The sequence below is a fragment of the Pelmatolapia mariae genome, linkage group LG5, assembly GCF_036321145.2.
Source record: "Pelmatolapia mariae isolate MD_Pm_ZW linkage group LG5, Pm_UMD_F_2, whole genome shotgun sequence".
NCBI lineage: Eukaryota > Metazoa > Chordata > Actinopteri > Cichliformes > Cichlidae > Pelmatolapia > Pelmatolapia mariae.
Genome location: NC_086231.1, coordinates 24291968 through 24314427, shown reverse-complemented (window position 1 = coordinate 24314427; position 22460 = coordinate 24291968). Strand labels below are relative to the sequence as shown.

Genomic DNA, 22460 nt, shown 5'->3' with positions numbered 1-22460 from the left:
TCATGATACCGTACACATGTTAGCAAAAACTAAATTGAAGGTGTCATCCTTTGTCAAAAAGGCCTGTTTATATACACAGTCTCCTATTTTCAGAGGCTCAGAATTAACTAAACAATTGACAAGCGCTTTCATGACCAGGTTAGGCCTGCTCCCTTATTTGATGAGAAGTAATGCAGATGTAATGTCTTAAATTTATTCAAAGTATTGAATTTGTGTTTAATAACTTTTCACTAATATAAGTGAAAACCCTTGGAGCAGCCAAATTGGCAATCTGTTTCATTATTTAGAAGAAGGAATCCACTGATCAGTTCAGCAGGAACAGAAGGATTGAAAGACCACAGGAGACAGCTAAAGTGGATAATTATAGAATTATTTCCATTGTTAAAGAAAAATAACTTTACGAGTGAAGGACAGGCGGATCACTGTCAAGATCTGCAATCATGTCTATATGATTGGAGAAAGAGTTTACAACAAGATGCAAAATGCTGATTATAAAAACAGGAAGGCTGGAGAAGACTTTTCTAGAAAGAGCCTGCACAGTTCTGGAAAAAAAAAGTCTTTGGACAGATGATTTTACCAGAATAATGGAAAGAGAAAAGTATGGAGGAGAGAAACGGGTCATTATTTGAAGCATGCTACATTATCTGCCAAACATGGTGGAGGCAGTATTATGGCTTGGGTATGTGTGGCTGCTAATGGAAGCAGACTGCTGATGGAAGCAGCAGGATGAATTCTCAAGTATATAGGCCTATACACTCTGCTTATACTCAACCAAATGTTGAAAAACTGATCGAACGGTGCTTCACAACTGCAAAAAAGAAAGGTGGCTGATGTAAAAGCCTGCAGCGCATCTCGACCAGGAAGATACATTTGGTGATGTCCATGGTTTCAAGACTTTACACAGTCACTGACTGCAAAAGATTTCATTCAAAACATCGAAACAATCTTTGTGTATTGTAATTATCTTAGTTTGGCTAATTAATTTTAAACCTCAGAAACAGGGTCTAAGTATAAAAATGGCTGTAATTCCTCAACTGTTGATGCAAAATTTTTGTCAACTAATACGAAAAAGAAACCAAACAAATTTAAAGTATATCTTTTGTATTAAAAAAACATAAGTTTTATTTTCAGGGATCTGTATGTAGAACCTTCACTAGCTGTTTCACAAAAAGTGAAACTACCGCTGCTGTGCAAAAAAAAAAGAGAGAGGGAGAGAGAAGGAAGCCGTGCTGCAGATTATTTGTTCTACTTTTCTATTTGCTTCTTGGAATCCCAAACAAATTCAGAGAAAATAATTCAACAACACTCAAAAGCGCTAGTAAGTTTTGCGCGGTCCTTCCACCAGGGGGCAGTTCAACCCCAGAAAAGGTGTGACACTCAGTCGAGAAAGATCGGCGCCGTCCAATGAGATCACAGGTTATTCTGGTCCCGACCAATCCGGCGCCGCGGTGGATGGGCCGCTGTGGAAGATGCTTTGGGTGATGAGGGGGGCATGTGCGGCCAACTGGTGGTGGGACAGTGAAGTTTCTCGCAGGAGTCTCGAGTTGGACACCGCTGGTTTCATAATGATCTCCGCATCTTGCATTTTGGCGCTCGGGCTGTTTTCGTCTGCGCTGGGCAGACATCAGTACGAAGGGGGAAAGTTTTCACATTTGAGGAGGCTGCAGGGGGAGTTGGGTGGTGATGAGGAGCGACTTATTCCAGAGAGGAAGGAGCTGCCGAAGCGCAGCGCAGGACTGAATGAACAGACATGTACAGCTTTGCCCGGAGTAGAGTCAGCCCTGCTGAACGACACCAGCACTGTAAGTGACTTCACACCCACAGTGACAGGATTACATGTGAGCTTATTCCTCACATGATGGAGTTGCTCGTAACATTTCCAAACATTTTCCTAACAGATGCAAACAAGGAAAGATGTGAATCCTGCAGATTAAACTGCTTCTAATTACTAAAGGGTTTTGTAGATTAGTCGATCAACCGATAGAAAGAAATTTTGATAGTCATTCAGTCAAATAAAATTAACTCAATACGTTTAACTAACTCAAATGCTCATTAATTAATGTTGAGTATGTGAGTTCAGGACAGTTTGGGATAAAAAGAAAAAAAAAGACTAATACGATTTATTTAAAGATTTATTTAATAGAAAAACAAATAAAAATAGAGGGCCATTATATTTTTTCTGTTATTAGTTAATCTGATATTGTTTAATTAATTATTATTTAATTTATAGATGTTTTTAAAGGGATCTCCAGTTTGTTTGCTTTGAGCACCTGTATAAAACTTTAAGATGTACTTTTTACTGGCACACGGGACAGAGGAAAGTTACAAATCAGTCCTTAAAAATATTCCAAAGACTTACTGAATATCAAAAATTGATATTTTGTATAATATTTATTTGTAACTAGTCGATAAACAAACACAGAAAACGTGGAGAAGGTGAAAGTGGAAGTTATTTAGTTAAGTAATCTGCCAGTTTCAGCCAGTTCTCTTATTTTTCTAGTTCTTTCTGTTGCAACCTTTTTTTAATTGATCTGGATTAATGTAGGTCAGCGCTCCACATGTGTGGTGCCTGCTGACTCTGTGTTTTCATGCTCTGATGGACTAATGGTGCTGGGTGAATGGAGAATGTAACAGCATACAGTCATACATATTTGACTGTGTTCCTCGTGTCTGGAGGGAACTTGGAAGAGCTCACTGATAACATACCTTTACTACCTCTTTGGGATCGGCATGAGATAGTGGAATGGTGGTAGGCATGAAGTACAGTTTTTCTCGTTTTTTATTCTCAGACAAACAACAACTGAGCATCCAACCAGAAGCACAATAAAAACAAACTCATAAGAAGTTACAACAAAGCTCCACAGGATCATTTTCATGTTGTGTGTGTGTGTGTGTGTCTTAGTTGTGCATGCATTACTAATGCTGTGGGGTTTTGAATCTCTTTATACATTGCGGGGACTTATCTTCCTTATGGGGACAAAAACATATCCATAATGTCAGCCACATGTTTTAAAGTTAGGGGTAGGTTGTAAACCAGTGTATTGTCCTCTGAAATCATGGATACACCACTTTGGTGTGTGTGAAGGTAATAGGTGGTGTTACATCATTTCACTGAATGAAACACCTGGTCTTCTATCGACCGTGAAAATAATTCAGCGTGTTTTCAGAGAGCAGACTCCTCCCTTCTCCTCCGGGCCTTTCTCCCTGACAAACATTCCCCACGTTCTTCTGCTAAACTTCATCTGATCTCCACTGTGGGCTGATGTTTGAGTTATCAGACCTGCATGCTAGATCAGGAGCGGAAAAAGGATTTAGATCCGTATTATGCGCTCCTTATTTTCCAGATGGCTGTGTAAATTATCAGATCAGACACAGCTGACCTCCTTCTCTCTGTGCTCCTTTTTGTGGTTTTTGTAGACCTGGTAGACTACACAGGATGTGTTCTGTCAGCCAGCCCAAGCCTTAACGTATTTTCCCCGTTTGTGTGAGGTTCATTTAGCTGACTCAGGTTAACAAACTAGCTTGTTTTGTTTTTCTTTTCTTTTTTTCTCCCCCTTCTTCAGACTCTATCCTGTCTCCCGTTCCCTCAGGCCAAAAAAGAACAAAACAAACAGGAAAAAAGTGCTCTGTTCTCAGGGTAGCTGGGGTGCAGCCAGCTGCTGGAGCACCAAGGAAAGCAGCAGAGCTGGTGTACCACATGGTGTGTGTCAGAAAGAAATCTGGCCTTGTTGATACACAGGGAACATACAGTAAGAACGACAAAGTATAAATGAAGGAGGCACTGGTAGAATCCATGACCAACTTGCACTACTTCAGTGGAAAGATTAGCCTGCTGCATCTAATAACATCAAACATACTGAATATGTATTTAACATAGCAGATATGTACTGATATGAAAACTTTCCTTACAGAGGGTGGTGCAGGCAAAGATGCTTGATTCCCGTGTTTACCATCCTCTCTGCACAGCCTGCAGCACATGTAGCAGAGTCCAGCTGTGTCTTCACATTTTTTTATTAGTCCTTTATTTATTTATCCAGGTAAAAAATCTCATTGAGTTTAAAAATCTCATTTTCAAAAAAGACCTGGCATCATGGCAACAAAAGTCAAAATACACATACCACATAAGTATATAACATTTAAAACAAATACAATATCCCATACCAACATGTGTAAAATATACAATAACAGATCAAATTAAGAGTACATTAAAAACAATCACACTGAGTAAAAGAGTTATTCTCTCGTTCCTTTAAGACAGACTTAAACTCTCCCAAGGTAACCAATTCTGATAATTTCAGTTCCTTCTGCAGATTATTCCAGGAAGCAGGGGCAGCGTATTTAAAAGCCTTTTTCCCCAATTCTGTTCTGATTTTTGGGACAATCAATTATATGATATTGTGAGAACGAAGGCTGTATTGGTTGTGGTTTTTAGACATATAAACACATAAATAAGATGGAACCAGCCCAAGGAGAGATTTATAGATAAAGATCAACCAATGGGAGAGTCTGCAAATATGCAAAGATGGACATTTAGCAGCAGCATGCAAAGAACAATGATGTACACGATTTCCATAGCCAGTAATAAAACATAAAGCACAATGGTACACAGTATCCAAACTCTTTAGGTAGTGGGCAGGTGCATTCATAAAAAGCAGGTCACCATAATCCAATAAAGGTAAAAAAGTTGCATGAATCAAGTGTTTTCTCACTTGGAGGAAGAAACAGGATTGATTTCTAAAAAAGTAACCTAGTTTTAGTTTTAACTTCGACACAAGCCTTTGAATGTGAGTTTTAAATGACAAATTCTGATCTATAATGATCCCTAGATACTTGTAAGATGTGACCATTTCAATTTCAGTTCCTTGAATTGTTTTAATCTTAGGAGACGTAGCTAACAACTCTTTGCCATTTGAGAATAACATGAACTTGGATTTCTCTGGATTTAACACCAACTTAAGTTGAGTTAAATGGGACTGAACTACATCAAAGGCAGATTGCAGAAATTGCAGGGTTTGTGCTACTGAAGGGGATGAACAATAAATAATTGTATCATCTGCATAAAGATGAAATGCTGCATTTGACAAATTATCACAAAGGTTGTTTATGTAAAGAGAAAATAGCAATGACCCTAATATGGAGCCTTGCGGAACTCCTTTGGATACTGGGAGAAAAGAGGAAGAAGACCCAGCAGCATGGACATATTGTTGGATTGGACATATTTCCTGCTGACAAGTAATTTGAAAACCAACTTACAGCATTTACAGATAGACCAATATAGTTTAGTCTATTTAATAAAATACCATGGTCAACTGTATCAAAAGCCTTTGACAAGTCAAGAAAAAGAGCAGCTCAGTATTTTTTGCAGTCCATTGAATCAACGATGTCATTAATCACTTTAATAGCAGCAGTTATTGTGCTGTGTTGTTTTCTGAATCCTGACTGATGTTGGGAAAGAAAGGAATTTTTGTCCAAGAAGTCTTTCAGTTGTTCACTAATGGATTTTTCTAGAACTTTTGCTAGAACACACAATTTAGATATGGGCCTGTAGTTATTAACATCTGAAGGATCACCTCCTTTCAGCAAAGGGAGAACATAGGCAGATTTCCATATTACAGGGATCACACTGTTCGAGAGGCTAAGATTAAAAATGTAAGTTATCGGTTCTGCTATAAAATCTGCAGCCAACTTAAGAAAATAGGGATCAAGTTGATCTGGTCCTGCAGATTTATTTAGATCCAACAGATTTAAAGCCCTGTGGACCTCAAAAACATTTAGCGGAGAAAAACTGAAGGGTTGGACCACAGATTCAGTTTGAGCGGTTGCAGAGAGAGCCTCCTGTTGATTAAGCTGTTTTAAATCTGGATATAAAGATTCAAATAGAGATCCTGAAGAAACAAAATGCTCATTAAAGCAGTTTAGAATGTCACATTTCTCTGTTAAAGTGCAGGAGTTATGTCCCCATAAGAAGATTGTATTATTTTCCAGAATTTTTTAGGATCGTTCAAATGTTGAGTAGTTTTTGAAAGATAGAATTCTGATTTGGCCTTTTCAATTAAGGAAGTTGAACGGTTTCTGAGCTAAAAATCAGCCAATCCACTTCGGATTTAGTTTTTCTGGCCTTCTGGCCTTAGCCAGAAAAACTAAAGCCAGTTATTCAGTGAACTACGTTGTTAATGTAACAATGAAACTTATGCTACTTTATGTATATACTATATACAGTAAGCCCTTATTTAAAGACAGATATGTCAATATCTTATAGTTTTTACTTCCTTTGTTTTTACCAGTAAAAATGTGAAGGTTTAGCTGGATTTGGGCAGTTGATTAGAGATTTTCATTATTCAGTTTATTATGGATACATAAATTGTCAGAAGATCTAACAGTCTAGTCCACTGCTATCTATTTCATAGATCAGTCTGCCGTATCCATTTAAAGCCCAAATGATGAAATAATTGCCAGAAAATTGTAATTTCTTTTGAGAAAAAAAAAAAAAGACTCTTTGAACCTTTTGTACAGAAAAAAAACCCATTAATTTGACTATATGAACTTCAGTTTGCATTTTATTTGCCATATCCAGCATTTTTTATTTTATTTTTATTTTGTTTTAATTCTGCAGTTTAGGTTTTTTGGTGAGGAAAACAAACACTGGTGATGCAGAAGTCTCAAAAACTCAAGTATCAAATATGATAGGATAGGTCTTCAATTTTTTTTTAGCATGCTAACATTTACTGTTGGAGCCAACAGATGACAGATTGGCATTGCCATCTGATGAGCCATGCTGCTAGCCTGGAGAGAAAAGCATGAAAAAGACCAAACAAAAAGATTTTGCTGTGCCGTTCTCGCCCAAGCAGCTAATTATTTGAGAGATTAAAATTTCGCTCATAGACTTAGAATGGACAGTAATCATGATTTTTTTAATCACTTTGTAAATGTATTAGTTAAAAATTAATTAGCATTAATTTTCCTTTTTTCTTCTTTTCTGGTATTCTTGGAGAATAAGAATCTAGCAAACAGCTTGGAACTCAAATCGTAGTCGAACAGCAGAGGCTTGCATTGCTGCTTCATGTGTGAGATCAGAGCTTCAGCATTTGACCTCCTCCTTCTGAAGTTTTATGCGCATAAACATTGCTGAAGCAGAGAGAATAAGGAGCTCATTGTGTTGCCTTTTCTGTGAGAGGACTTTACTGTGCTCCCACCCACAGACTGTGTGTTATTGAGTCTGCTTGTATAGATGTTTGTATGTGTCTATTTGTGATGCACACTCCAGAAGTTTTGTTGTTTATGACTGAACTAAATGCCAGATTCGGGAGGTTAGAGAAGCCTTTACAGAGCAGCTCTGGACCCTTAAATCCAGCATGAGACACAGCATGAGGTCATGTCTGGTATGTGAGGCCATGTCCAACTGGGTCAGGCTTATCTTCATTTTTACATACATGATGTTAATTTACATTCCTACATTTAGATGTCTATCTTGGCCCATGATAATCTTATAGAGGGGATTATAAATCTGAGGAGTTTTTACTTCCTGGTTAAATACTAGGTAAAAAACAAAAAAAGACAACCTATGATATAAATGCAATGTTTGATCGTTTAGGTTTGTGTCCTGCAGCTGGGCAAGTCAGCTTTTGTCCATATAGAGTTTCAGAGAAACCGATGTGGAAAATGTCCCACTGGTTTAAATTTAACACAGGTGTGATAGCAACTGGCAGAAACATTTGCAAAGACTTAATATTAGGACAAGACATGACTTAAATTTCATATTGTTTAGTTTGAAATTATCATAATATTTTACATTTTATGATATGACTCCTCTGCTTACCTTGTATTCTCATGCTCTGCTGTGATTGTACTTGTACAGTCATTTATGTCCTCCTCAGGATGAATTATATTAACTTTGTTGATTTTAGTATTGGTAGTCATCCCGCATTTCAGTTTCTACGATTATGTTGATTTTGAGCATATACCAGCACAGCTAATGACATTCCCATCAGCCTCAGCTCTACTTGTTTTTGCATGGTTTGAAAACTGCTTGTTATTAGTGGCATTGCTGGCATTTTTAGCATGTTCACACAAGCATTTATCTCAAAGCATTACTTCGCTATAAGCTCCTGTAGCCTCTTCAGTAGTTTTCACATGACTCAGTGCAGTGATAAGTCCAACCTTACTGCTTCCACAGGAATTAAGAGGGTAAGTAGCAGTAGCCAGGTGCTGCTAATCCAGTGCCCTTGATTAGATGATCATCAGCAAGTGTGAACACCTCTATAAAAACACAAGTTTTTGCAGCTTATTGGTCTGGAGCATGCAAGTGTGTATTAAAGCAACCCCACAGTCTTCACAGGAGTGGACTTCCAAGTAAATTCAGACTCTCCACGTTATGATCCATGAACTACTCTTTATACCAGAGTATTCTAGAGTGAAACGTGAGGCCATCTGTCCAACAGCTTGGTCGAAACTGGGTCATGCAACAGGACAATTATCCAAGGCACAGAGGCGAATGTACAACCAAATGGCTGAAAAAGAAAAGAATCAAGGTGTTGCAATGGTCCAGTCAAAGTCCTTAAGAGAGCTGTGCTTCAGTTCAAACCTCAATAAACTGAAGCAACACTATAACGAAGACTCGGAAGTAGGAGGAGTACTTTTCATAGAGTCCTCTGAAAACTTTGCCTTGGTTGTCTGGGAAAATTTAAGTATGTGTGTGTACTGTATATGTACATATTTATATTCATATCTGCTTATTTAATCCTTATTCACATTATCTAATAGTATCATAAATTGTGTTAAGGTGATTAAAAAAACTAAAGATATACTTAGAATGCTAATACTTGTAGCTGTGTAGTCTCATTAAAACATGTCTAGTGGAGCATATGCTAATAGTTTTGCTTTCTTATATCTTGTAAAAATCTTTAAAGTCTTGACATTTAACCTGTATGTTCAAGCTAGAGAGTGAGTTTTGGGGAGGACAGCACATATGACTTTTTAAAAAAACTGACCAATAGGATGAAAAGAGGATTGCAAACGGGGTTGAAGTTGTAAAATAGTTATACGATCAAAATAGGAACACATGGATGCAGGAGGCATACGGCAGACGTGACCATCTTCTGTAGCTTTATGGACACAGACGCTTTTGGGCTGTACTCACCTTGAAAACATCTTTGCCCCTCCAGCTAAAGAGAGGAGGGGAGTAACCTGCTCCCTCAGACTCCAAACATTGTGGGCTGTGGCTAGAGACCAAACACTTGAGCTTCAGTCGGGATGAATGAAGAGGAATGTTGTTTTTCTGTCAGAGTTGGGAAATAGTAGTTCTGCTCCCTCCGTGCCTCTAATATTATGTCACACCTGTTTCTTTTATTTTGAACTTTGAGTCTTTCGGGGCTTGAGGAATGTATTAGTAAGTGACTGTTAAGGTAAACACCGGAAAAATTGGCTACATTCAGCCTTAATGTCTGTCATGTGTTTGAAAGAGTGTTCTTGCTGCATTCGGGACATTAGCAAAGTGTGTTGTTCTCTGGCTTCGTCTTTGTGATTTACACAGGAATGTAGGTCACACACGCAGAGTGCATCCAAATGACCGAGCTGCTTTGGACAGTATGGAAAATTCAAGCTGTCCTCTCCGTTCATGTGTCTAGTTTTTAGTAAATGGCAGTGTTTTCTGTATTTTCACTAAAATGTCTTCTTTTTTTTTCTCCTCCATTTCAGTTCACATTCAAGGTGCAGACCTTGGGTTCGCTGTCTTTAGCCTGGGTGGGCGATGGATCAGGGGTGAGTTCATGTGTATGACAATATATAACTCCAAGATGATGCTTGATTTCTGTGTAACTCCATTCATCTCTCACCCCAGGTGCTGCTGGTGTTGACAACCTTTCAGGTGCCTTTGTTCATGATCCGCTTCGGCCAGTCTAACCTCTACAGGAGGTGAGAAGTGCCTCGCTGCTGGTTTGGTTTAGTGGCTTTATTAAACTTTTACTAATTACAGTGGTCTGAGGGTCTAACTGCAACCTTGTCTGTGTGTCAGTGAAGACTATGGGAAGACGTTCAAAGACGTGACTCATCTGATTAACCACACCTTCATCCAGACAGAGTTCGGCATCGCTATCAGTCCAGACCACTCAGGGAAGGTGAGTGAATCTTTAAAAGAGTCAGTACATGCAGTGCAACACGATGAAATATCCTCAAAGGTTTCTGCAGTTGTGGATCATTTCTCATCTACTTGTGTTTTCAGTAAAACGGCACAATTTCCTCAGATTCCTCAAATTAAGAAAGGCGATGAATCCCCACCTGAATAATGTTCAGTGTTTTGGTTTGATTTAAATGTGTTTTCTCTCTCATCAGCTATGTGACCGATTGATTTAACTCTGGCTCTTTTGTTTGACTTCAGGTGATCCTGAGCGGTGATGTGTCCGACGTCGGGGGTTTTCGGCTGTTTCGCTCGCAGGACTTCGGACTGACCTTTGTTTCCACCGACCTGCCATTTGAGCCCCTCATTCAGATCCTGTACAACCCCGGGGACTGCAACAAACTTCTGACACTCAGTATCATGGTATATAGTCAGGGATTTGGAGTTTCAGTAAAAGAAAACCTCTCTTCTCCTGAAGTGAACGATTTCCTAATTTCTCAATTAGGAATGGGTAAATACTAAAAATAAACATGTACTCCCTTTTTACTGACAAAGCTTTTTTCTTTTAAGATGGACCTGTGGTTGTCTGAGGACTTTGGTGCCACCTGGAGGAAGATCCACGACAGTGTGTGTTTGGTCAGATGGTAAGAACTGACCTCCCCATCAGATTGATGTTAAAGTATAATTAAGGACAGGGGAGACAATCAGGACAGGTGAGGGGTGTGAACCTTATGTTTGGCCTTTTTTTTTCTTAGAGACTTTCCCTCAACTTTAATGAAAGTGACATATAAACATAAAGCAGTGCGTGCTTCCTTTAGACGGGATTCCTGCTCTCTGTTTCTGAGCCAAGAGTGAATTTCGGACCCAGGTTAAAGGCCACTGGTGTTTACACATAAAATAAATGTTTCTCATAAAACACAAGTTTCCATCACTGACAGGCACATTTGTCCGTGTGGGTTTACAAACAGTCAACATGTAAGTCTTTGCTTTTGGTAAAAATAGGAGTGTGTGTGTTCTTTGTCCATTGTTGTTTTTCCAGCTGCTTTCCTCACCACAGTCTGTATCCCCCGTCCTGACTCTGGTTTTATTTGAACACCAGAGTTCACATGAGGTTGCGGTGTCAGCCTGCGGTTGTTAGCGCTGCATTGTGGGAACATTGTGATAGCTCTGTGCGACCACAGCTGTCATTTAGGCCTCAACCCAAATTGACTGCAGAGCCAGGGAGCTGAGGTTGCTGTCAGACTGAATCATGAGTCAGCAGTGGCATTCTTATTCAGCCCGCAGTCCTTGAACCAGAATCTGTGCAGTGTGAAAACCTTCATCTTGTTTGGCAGCGAACAAAACCCGACAGAACTTGTGGGGGGTGTCTGTGTGTATGTGTGTGTGTGTGGGGGGGGGGGGTAACCAAGGTAACCAGGGTTGATGTCTGCCTTGCTCACACCAGCACTTTAAAACCATAACCATAATCTGCAATTTCTACAAATTCCAAAAGTGGATCTACATTTGATTTACAGATGTTAAACAATGTTAGCGCAATTAGATCTTTCCCTCCGCCGTCTGATTCTACCCAATTATGGTTTGTTTTTCTCACACACAGGGGTCCAAAGAATAGCATCTACTTTACCACAAACACCAACGGATCATGCAGTAAGTGAAGATAACACCATCCCTCCACAGAAGCCCTTTCAGACATGCACTCCTTTTATGAATCCACACCACCTGAATGTGTCGTATCCGAACGCGGACCCAGGTTTATCGTTCCTTAAAAGTTGTGCCTTGTTGTTGACAGTCATGAGTTACTTTCAACTTGGCAGTCTAAACCAAATGGATTCTTACACACGAATAGATCCACACAGTATTAAAAGTTTCTCGTGCGCCTTGGCCCGTGGCTGAGCTGACTAGAGCGTGCATTAAACAGCCGGAATGTATTTTGTCTTAACTCTGCTGCTGATTTGCAGTAGACGTTCTCCCATGATTTATTTCCAATCAAGAAATTCCATCTATGTGCAACTCAATCCATTCCTTTAACAGACTTATTAAAGCAGCAGAGATATGTATCCCCACTTTATGTGGGTAAAGTGCTATATTAACACGTTCAATGATACTTCCACTAACTTCACCTTTTTTTTTCTGTCAGATGACAAAGGCATGTTACATCTACGAAAGACATTCGACTACGGTAAAAGTTTCCACACCATTGCAACGAGAGTTTACTCGTTTGTACTTGGAGGAAGATTTGTTTTCGCTTCCATCATGACTGGCACGGTACGTCTGTGTGTGTGTGTGTGTGTGTGTGTGTGTGCGCGCGCCTTTGTACCTTTATTCTTTAAGAGCAGAGTGTGTTTGTTTTGTGAACAGGCATTGCATTTTTGCAGTCTGTGTATTTAGTGGCATTGGGTGTACTTGTTTATTTATACACCCATTTTCTTCTTCTTCTTCTTCTTCTTTCTATGCTTTCTTTACTCAGTTTGCAAAACAAAAATAGATCTTCTCACTTAAAGCATTCAAATAGTTTGTGACATCTGGCATTAATGTTCAGTCTGTATCTGGATATCCTATCTGGGTAACTAAACACAGATACAGGAAATCTTTCATACCTCATGCAATAACTATTTGTTATACAATACATCTGTCTGGCAAAGAGTCATCTGCTCTTTAATTTTATGACTTTATTGCCTTTTAAAACTATCTTTTTCCTGTATGGATATTAAAATATTTGATTTTACTTGCTATATATTATTATTAGTTGTCTTATGAATATTATTTATAGCTTGTCTCTACTCAAAATCGCATGCTTGTAGTGTAAATGCTTGCATTGTGACTGGAATGCAGTTTGTTTGGTGTGACTGTATCTGGAGTTGGCCTGGCCCACATTCATAAGATAATGATCTGCTCACACAAAGTTGAAAGGCCATCTACATCTTCCTCTTGGCTTAGCTTTCAAGATAAAAGCACAGATTTATAAATGTATTACCAACAATGCTCTCCTTGACTGGGAATCCAGTATAAGCCATGCATGTAGAGGAATTTACTCACACTCCTTGAACTCACATAATTCATGAGGCATGTAGAATTTAATGTTTTAATGTCTGGTGTAAAGGCAAATAAAAGAGACAGACTGGGTGTCTTTAATAATACGGGGTGTAGGCGATGAGCATATACTGTAAAACCAACAGTGTCATACAGGTGCCTGGATTTTGGTGTAATGATTCCCACTAAAAGTAGCATAAATACACCTTCTGTGTAGTAACTGTGTCTGTGCATGTGTGTGTGTCAGAGTACAGAGCGTATGATCCACGTCTCAGTAGATGGAGGCGAGACGTGGAACATGGCTCAGCTTCCTACAGTCACCCACGAGCAGTTTTACTCCATCCTGGCAGCCAATCAGGACGTGATCTTCATGCACGTGGATGACCCTGGTGGTAAGAACTGGTGCTGATGATGATTTCTCTTCTGCTATCAGTTAACATATCCAAGTGTATAATCCAGACATGTGTTCTGTTCGGAGCAGACTCTGGTGTTGGAACCATCTATGTGTCAGATGACAGAGGAACTGTGTTCTCCAAGTCTCTGGAGCGCCACCTCTACACAACCACAGGAAGTGACACTGACTTCACTGTCATCCATTCACTCAGGGGCGTCTACATGACCAGTGTGCTCGCAGACGGTCAGTAGTAAACGTGAAAATAATCTTCTGCTAGGAATTTAAGTGAATTTTGAATCCGTCATGTTTGTTTTGCAGATGGCACAGTGGAGACTGTAATCACCTATGACCAAGGAGCAAAGTGGCAGAGGCTGCGCAGACCAGAGAACAGCCACTGTAACACTGACACCTTTACCAACAGACCTAACAGAGTGAGACACACAGACACAAGTATTGGAGTATATTTTTATTAGGATGTGGTCGCATGTGACCTCTTGTAACGCCCCAAAATGAACTCTTTCAAACAGATTTAATTTCTCAGTACGAGCCAGTGTGTAAACATTGTTTTCATCACTGTGTCTTCACAGTGCAGGCTACACATCCACGCCTCCTACAGCACCACTATGAAGATGAACGTCCCCATGCTTCCTCTCTCACAGCCCAGTGCAGTGGGCCTCATTCTGGCCCACGGTAAGACGCACAAAGCCACAAAATTCTTTCAGTGCAATCAGTTTTACTGAATGTTTCTTGATAGTCTCCCTCCCTTTTCTCCAGGCAGTGTTGAAGATGCAGAGTCAGTTCTCTTCCCTGATGTGTATGTGTCTGATGATGGGGGCTACTCGTGGATGTTGGCCCTCAAGGGACCCCATCATTATGCTATACTGGACTCAGGAGGCCTGCTGGTGGCTGTGGAGCACACTAACTTACCTGTCAGCCAGATAAAGTGCGAACAACTGTTAAACACTGTCTAGCATTTTGTGACATATATGTAAGTGTGTGTGTGTCACTTTTGCAGCTAATGTTTTTTTTAACCACCCGTCAGGTTTTCCACAGATGAAGGACAGTGCTGGCATACATATAACTTCACCAATGACCCACTTCACTTCAGTGGCATGGACAGTGAGCCTGGCTCTCGCTCCATGAACGTCAGCCTGTGGGGCTACAGGAAGGATTTCAGTAAATGGGTGGTGATCACTATAGACTTCAGGAAGCTCCTCACCAGAGACTGTGAGTAAGGCACAGAGGATGGCGATGTTTGTGCAGTATTACAGCAAGTGTGTTTTCACTATGATAATGTGTGTGTTTGCTTTTGCAGGCACAGAAGGAGACTACGTGCAGTGGCTGGCTCACTCTTCAGACACCACTGGTTCTAATGATGGCTGTTTGCTGGGCTATAAAGAGACCTTCTTACGCCTGAGGAAAGGCTCTGTTTGCTGGAACGGGAGGGACTATGCAGTCACCAAGAGGCTGTCCCCCTGTCCGTGTACACTGGATGATTATCACTGGTATCTCCTTGTTCACTTCATCTCCTTTTGTGCAAGTGATTGGTGTAATAGATGAACTTGTGACTTTATTATGGTATTCTTGAAACTGGGTTTTGATTTTTACATAAGAAGATTGTGGGGTATACATTATATTTGTAGAAATGCTCTTTATGCATGACTTTTTCTTTCAACATATTATTTATTCTGCTATTCTCTACTAGTTCAAAATACACTGTGTGGACAAAAGTATTGGAACACGTACACATCAAACCCACAGGAACCTTTATGACATCCATTTCTAAATCCAAAGGCATTAATATGAAGCTGGACTATAGCTATAACAGCTTCCACTCTTCTGGGAAGGCTTTCTACAGCATTTTTGGAATGTGTGTGGGAATTTTTGCCCATTCATCCAGAATGGCATTTATAAGCTCAGATGTTGGTAAAGAGGACCTGGCTTTTAATCTCTTTTCTAGTTCAACCCAAAGGTGGTGTTCAATGGGTTTGAGGTCAGGGCTCAGTCTGGACCAGTCAAATTCTTCCACACCAAACTCATCCAGCCATGTCTTTATGGACCTTGCTTTGTGCACGGGCGCGCAGTCATCCTGGAAAGAAGGGGGTTTTCCATAACTCTGTTCCCACAAAGCTGTAAGGAGAGAATTTTCAAAAATATCTTGGTAAGCTGAAGCATTTAGATTTACCTTCACTGAACATGTTTCTACTGATCCAGTGTCCAGTGACAACGTGCTCCATCCAGTGCTTTGGATTGCTCCTGGGGATGTAAAGCTTGCATGTAGCTGCTGATCAGCTGCCATGAAGCTCCCAGCGCACAGCTTTTGTGCTGATGTTACTGACAGAAGAGGTTTGGACCTGTGCAGTTATTTAGTCAGTAGAACACTGGTGACGTTTACACCTCAACATCCAGTCTAGCATGGCTAGGTGTTTGATTTTCTACACCAGTGGGACTGAATAAAATACTGGAATACAGTGATAAACAAGTGTGACCCAATATTTTTGTCCATATAGTCTAAATTTGATCTATCTTATCTTATTTGAATATTTCACAGTTCAATGAATCTTCAGCTTTTTGCATTCAACAGTGCATTAGTGTAGAAATGACACAGCTTTGTGTTGCAGTGATTTTGGGTATTACCGACGAGAGAACAGCTCAGAGTGTGTGGAGCAGGAAGAGTTGAAGGACCGTCCTTTGGAGTTCTGTTTAAATGGGACCACTGAACAGCTGCAGACCAGTGGGTGAGGACATTTGACATTTTTACCAAAAACCTCCCAAAAAACAAAACCTCTTACTAACCAAGATACACTATGCATTATAATTATAATACACATTTTGCATATTACACATACTATCCCTGTGCCTGAGATGCACAAACCATTTTTACACATCCACAACACCCCTGAACTTTTCTTGGACTCACCTGGCATGTGTGAAATGCAATGTCCAAGGCAATCAGATCATTTTTGGGGGGGTTAGGCTATGTACTGATATTTTTGTTTTTGTGGTACAGCTTGTGATCTTTGCTCAATCCAGCATGAAAGTTAAAAGAAAATAGCATTTTCTTCATTTCTGTGATTATGAATTTAACGTTAAAAAGTATTGTGTTTTATTTTAGCGATGGGGAGGAATATAATTATATACCGTATTTACTATTCAGAAACACACACTCTCGATTATATACTCCCTTGGTTCTGCTTTTTTGTCTGTCTGTGAGCAGTCTAGCATCCACTTTTCAAGATATCATGTTTTTTGTGATGCCAGATAGAAATAAGAGCTTGAGCTTATTTAATTTAAATAATTTAAAATTTAAAATTAAAATAAAAGTCAAAGCTTAACTGGTGAGAAAAATGTCAGGAAACCATATCAAGTGATATATCAGATGAAAGGGCATGGAGAGAGCTGTACAACACACTTGTTGTAATAAAAACATCATAAAACATCAGTTTTCAGAATAGCCAACTGTCTCTGATTCAGTCTGCTAGAAAAATGGAATGAAAGTGGGTCAATGGGCCTGCAAATCTTAGATGGAGAAGCAGAAAATATTCTAAATATTTGATGATTTGAGTTGTTGAAAACACATATTTAACTAAATTATTTTCTGAGTTATTAGTTGTTGTTTTTTTAGACAGGACAATCTATCTATCTAATATCTTAAAGCAGCATGAAAACGCAATTTTCTTCATTTCTGTGTTCAGATATCCTCACTAGGTGTCATTTGCAACTTGAAGTTTTTTTATTAATGTGTCAGAAAGGACAGCTGGGAAAAAAATCCAGACCTCGTTCTTCCAGAATTGTAACAAAGTTTTTGTGCAAAAGCAGGTACATTTACAAACAGACACTTCAGGAACTGTTGGTGTCCATGCTTCAAGACAGGATTTTCTAAATGGCCATTCTTTTTCCCACTTTTTTTGTGTTTGTTAATCTCCCTCCACTGTTGTCAGGAATAATATTTTGAGTTGTTCTGCTGTAACTGATGTCCTTTTCTTTGAATTTTGTCTTGCCTTACATATATCTTATATCTCTCCCTCCTTTTCAAGCTACCGGAAGATTCCCAGCAGCCAGTGCGAGGGAGGTTTCCAACCAGTTAGGAAGGAGACGGACTTGAGGAGGATGTGCACCAGCAACGCTCTTCTTCCTTATTCCCTTGTGAGTTCTGCTTATTCTGAAATACAGGCTGTGCAGGTTAGTATATAGACTTATTGGGACAAAATGAAACTTGAGGAAGGGTCTGATCTTCAGCATGGTCAGCACTGGAGGTGTGAAATGGCTAATCACGTAGCAGCTTGTCATGAGTCGAGCTTTTGATCAAATGTAGTAAAAATGTGAAAATTTCAACATCTGTTAACAGAAAGTGTAAATTGATGTTTCTCTTCACTATTGAAACACACATATTTAGAGTTTAGAGGTAAATGGAGATACAGACTGATGAAGAGCAGAACATTTTTTGATGAGACGTAACAGCCATAAACTTTACCACTTCCCCCAAAAGTCTGTTTAATCTTTTATTAGTACATGCAAGCATTCTAAAGTGATTCCTCTGCCAGTTTGACCTACAAGAGTCACTTTTTCATGCTTTCTTTTGGTGACTCTTATCGAATGAATGGCATTAAACTACAGGCTTGTTAACTAACTGAAAGGAAAGAAGGGGAAAAACAGCACAGGGGAAAAAAAGTTAAGTCTTGTGGTATCACAGAATCATTTTTGCAAACAGTGCATCATGATGGCATTGTAAAATGACTTACTCAGTGATTTCCGACTCCAGTGTTGGTGTCATTTCCAAAGCAAGATGTCGTCAAGCCAGTGTAACAGAAAATGAGGCGGTGCAGTGGGCAAAATCATTTGTGTTTGCTTTTTGAATGAGTTTAAGGAGCATTATTGCTCATCATTGTTCTACACAGATCTAAAATTGAGTTTAAATTACATGCTTTGTGAATGTTTTGAATATATAAAACGGATGTGTGTATTTTCCTTTTTTGTTTTGATCCATTTTGTTTACTTTTTAAAATTTCATTTAGATATATTTAATGCATAAATTGCAAATTAAAATGCATGAAAAGACACTTCTGAAGCCCAAATAACATATAAACTGTTGGCCGAGGAACCTAGTGCACTGCGTTGCATATTTAAACTTTTCCCGTCTCTTGAACAGATTGAAAACAGTTCAACGAATACTGCTCTCATAGTCATGGTCGTCATAGCGATCCTCCTGACAAGCGCTGTCGCAGGTGTTTGGCTGGTTAAGAAATATGTCTGTGGAGGACGGTGGGTTACTTTCTTTTCTTTTTTCACCCTTTGCAGCCGCAGTAATAAATGCTGCACTCACATCTCTTCGGTTTCTTCCTAATATGGACTTTTGTCCTCATCAGGTTCCTTGTGCACCGTTACTCTGTTATGAGGGAACATGCTGAAGCTAACAAAATAGAAGGAGTGGATGATGTGGACCCCCATTACATGGAGACAGGAAAAGCACAGTACAATGAGGACTCGGATCAGGTAGCTGTTGGTAGCCTTATATTTATTAGTTTTACCTAAAACGCTGTGATTATCTATAAACACTGTTATACTGTTTGTGTCTCCCCATAGGACCTTTTAGAATAAGATTTCTTCCCACTCAAAGGCTCTTCAGACTAAATCTAAAGCAGTCTTTCATGATGCCTGGCATTCCTGTTGCTCCCACATGCTGATTAACATCTGCTTCTCACTTCTCGCTATCCCCTGGAGGCCGGAGGACTCAACAGCAGCGGGGCGACTTCCTATATTGCTTCCTTGTACCGGCTGAGACTCCCAGCAAATAGGCGCACTGGTGATTTTGGGAGGGGAGGGAAGGGGAGGGGACAGAAGAAAGCCTCTGGGATCCCCGGAGAGCTTTTGTTCTCTCTGTCACAGAAAATTCTGTAAAGACCTTTGAGTGTGAAAATGTGCTCCATTGTGCTCTGTATGTTTCCTTTCATGATGACCTGAGAAGAGACCGCGTTGCACTGCACAAGCACCATGCAGCTGCTACAGCTTGGACATGTGGGTGCACAGAATGTTTTATTAAGAGCTGGGAAACATGGGAGAAACAGGACACAGAAAATAATCAGTATTTTAGCTCAGAGTTTTCATCTGCTGTCAGTTAAGTAGTTTTTGTACTCTGTACATTTAAAACTTTAGGATCCAGTCCTTGTGTTCATGGTGGGCCACTTTATCTGTTTCACTAATCGCTAAAATGAAGCAATAACATCATGTTTTGTTCCTCATTTGGTCACAGGTTTTGGGAAATTGGGGTTTTCTATTTGATACTAACTCCTGTGAACAGTGGTACCTCTTTTTAATAGTCTTTTTCTTTCAACCATACTGTCTGGATCTTTGAAGGTAAAAACTGGCCAGAATCGATTAATGCACTAGAAATTGTAAGACTCAAATTGGTGATTGGAATTGGCTTTTTTTAAGGAGAACCTTTCATCTTTTGTTAGGTACCAGATAATGTGTCGAAGTTAATGTAGTTCTTGCTTTCAAAACATGTTCTCCTAGTTCAGTGTGCAAATAATGGATATTAAAAATCAGAAGCTGCTGTGCTACTGGGAATTTACTGCACAACCATCCCTTTACAGAGAATGGTCTGAAAAAGAGACAATATGCAGTTAGTAAGTTTTCTGGGTGGAGATTTCTTGTTGATTTCAGAGGAGCTTTGAGCTGACAGGATTCCAACAGTAACTCAAATAACCATTCGTTACAACCAAGGTATGCGGAAGAGCATCTCTGAATGTACCACCCACCACACAGCAGATGGGCTACAGCAGCGGAAGACCAGACTGCTGTCAGCTAAGAACAGGAAGTGGAGGGTATATCTGCATAGGCTCATGGGTATTAGACAACAGCAGATTGTTGCAGACCAGGCATCAACAATCTGCTGTTGCCTGGACTGATGAGTCTCAGTTTCTGTTGTGACAATCAGATAGGGTCAGAAACAACGGGAAACCATGGATCCATCCTGCCTTTTATCATCAGTTTGGGATGGTGGTGGTGTAATGGTGTGGTGGATGTTTTTCTTGGCACACTTGTTCACCACACCACAGTGCATTCTTCCCATGGCTGCTTCCAGCTCGATAACATCATGTTACAAAGCTCAAATCTTCCCAAACTGGTTTCTTGAACACGAGAAAGAGTCCACTGTACTCAAATGGCCTCCACAGACACTAGATTACAATCCAATAGAGCACCTCTTACACAATTTAAACAATCTATTACGTATATAAACTGTAGTAAACAAGAGTAAACGATGTTAGTCCTTCATTTTTAGTGCCTAGTGAAACCCAGCCCAACACAGTCATTATTTTTCACTCTCCTGCGAGTGTGGTGAAAATGAGAGACTTGAATTATTGCCAAAGCACTTTTAATGGTTATTTTTCAAACGTTAGCCCAGCATTATAAAAACTTATGCTCATCCAAACCCTTTACTTGAACTTCTATGATATTCTTGTTTAACAGGATGCGCCAGTACATTGCTGTTTGTTTGTATTTCACTGACATTTCTGTTTCTGTTTCAGTTTTATTTGTCATATGCAAGTTAGCACAGGGTCAACATTGCAATGACCCAGGCATAATCAGCAAATAAATAACGATAAACGAATAAATAACGAATAACGAATAAATAACGATAGTGGTTTTAAAAAGAAGTGCAAACATTTCTATAATCATCTGATATAAGCGCAACACAAAACATAACCTCACTTTTTGTTCACAATAACAGTGTATTAAGATTAATGGTGCCTGGTGACCGTAAGGAGCGCTTGCTTTATAAAATTAACTACACCTGTGTCCCAGTACGCATGTCTGTGTAATATCAAGTGTTTTAGCTGGAAAGTTGGCTGGCTGCCATTTTTATTATCTGCGGTGTAAGAAGTATAACATTTGACACACATATAGGGCTTATGGCTAATGCTTGTATTCTCCAGCAGATGCAATACCACCCCAGCAAATAAGCTATTGCAATAAGCTGGCCTAATACTGAGGCATAACTCAAGGATCGTTAGGTGGACTTTGTCAGATATGAAAGCAGGTTTTTAATGCTTGATCCTTCTTGATTTACTTAACTGTCAGTAAGAACAAGCCCAGCTGTCTCCTGCATTTAATGATTTATTATTGCACTACGTCTACAGATGTGCGATGTTGCGTGTGTTCTAGTCCTTGTGTGTTTTGTAAAATATCAGGGGCCAAGATGGGTGACATTCTTTCCATCTCGTTTTCTCCGCTGTCTGTTTGCTGGGATGAGTAACTCTGGATTCAATATTCTGTCAAGCAGATGTTTTTATAACAATGTTTGCATTTATAGACTGAAATAATACTCTCTTTTACATCTGTGCTCTTGTGCTGGAGTTTTCTTCAACACAACACAAAGTACATAGAAAAAATTACAGTACTTTAGCAGCAATTATTTTAATAGTATTTTTGTGTCAAAATACACCCTAAAAGGAACATAAAGTCAGTTTTTTCCTTTTTGAGGAGATTAGTTTTTACTGTTATCTATATCAGTTTACTTTACTGCTCAGTATACAACAAAATATATTGTAATATTGAAGGGGACATATCAACGACCTCTATCAACTGTTCTTGTAAGTTACTGAAAGCACTTAAAATAAGGTGCTGTTTTATAAGTGGTTCATTCATAAAGTTAATATTTTATGAATAAGTAACGTCATATAGAAACAAACCAGTTAAAGTGGTGTTTTTATGCAAAGTGGTCTAAACTGAGTTTCAAATTTCATGATATGACATGTAGCATTACTCACGCAGACAGATACTTTTTATTTTAAATATAGGAGAAAAGGTAATATCTCCACTGGAGTTTATTAAGAAGAAATGCTGGATTTTATAATGTGTAGGTAAATGAAAGCTACACTTACTTAGCTGTGCTTTTTGTTGAGTGCCAGCTGCCTGCTACCT

General features: G+C 39.4%; 1 protein-coding gene across 1 annotated transcript; it reads left to right on the top strand.

The window, feature by feature from the left end:
• Positions 1 to 1493: 1493 nt before the first annotated feature.
• LOC134627909 (sortilin-like) lies at positions 1494 to 21877 on the top strand. Its single transcript, XM_063474384.1, has 20 exons — positions 1494 to 1802; positions 9694 to 9756; positions 9836 to 9909; positions 10010 to 10112; positions 10373 to 10534; positions 10682 to 10755; positions 11709 to 11758; positions 12249 to 12376; positions 13389 to 13533; positions 13623 to 13778; positions 13854 to 13966; positions 14123 to 14225; positions 14310 to 14478; positions 14578 to 14762; positions 14851 to 15040; positions 16157 to 16273; positions 17573 to 17681; positions 18685 to 18797; positions 18902 to 19028; positions 19119 to 21877. The coding sequence occupies exons 1-20, from the start codon at positions 1566 to 1568 to the stop codon at positions 19131 to 19133; spliced, it is 2433 nt and encodes an 810-aa protein (XP_063330454.1). The 5' UTR covers positions 1494 to 1565; the 3' UTR covers positions 19134 to 21877.
• The last annotated feature ends 583 nt before the right edge of the window (positions 21878 to 22460 follow it).

Coding starts and splice junctions, on each gene's coding strand:
- LOC134627909 (XM_063474384.1), top strand. CDS start 1,566: ATGATCTCCGCATCTTGCATTTTGGCGCTCGGGCTGTTTTCGTCTGCG. Junction 13,779..13,853: donor GACCAGTGTGCTCGCAGACG/GTCAGTAGTAAA, acceptor TTTGTTTTGCAG/ATGGCACAGTGGAGACTGTA. Junction 15,041..16,156: donor ACACTGGATGATTATCACTG/GTATCTCCTTGT, acceptor TTTGTGTTGCAG/TGATTTTGGGTATTACCGAC.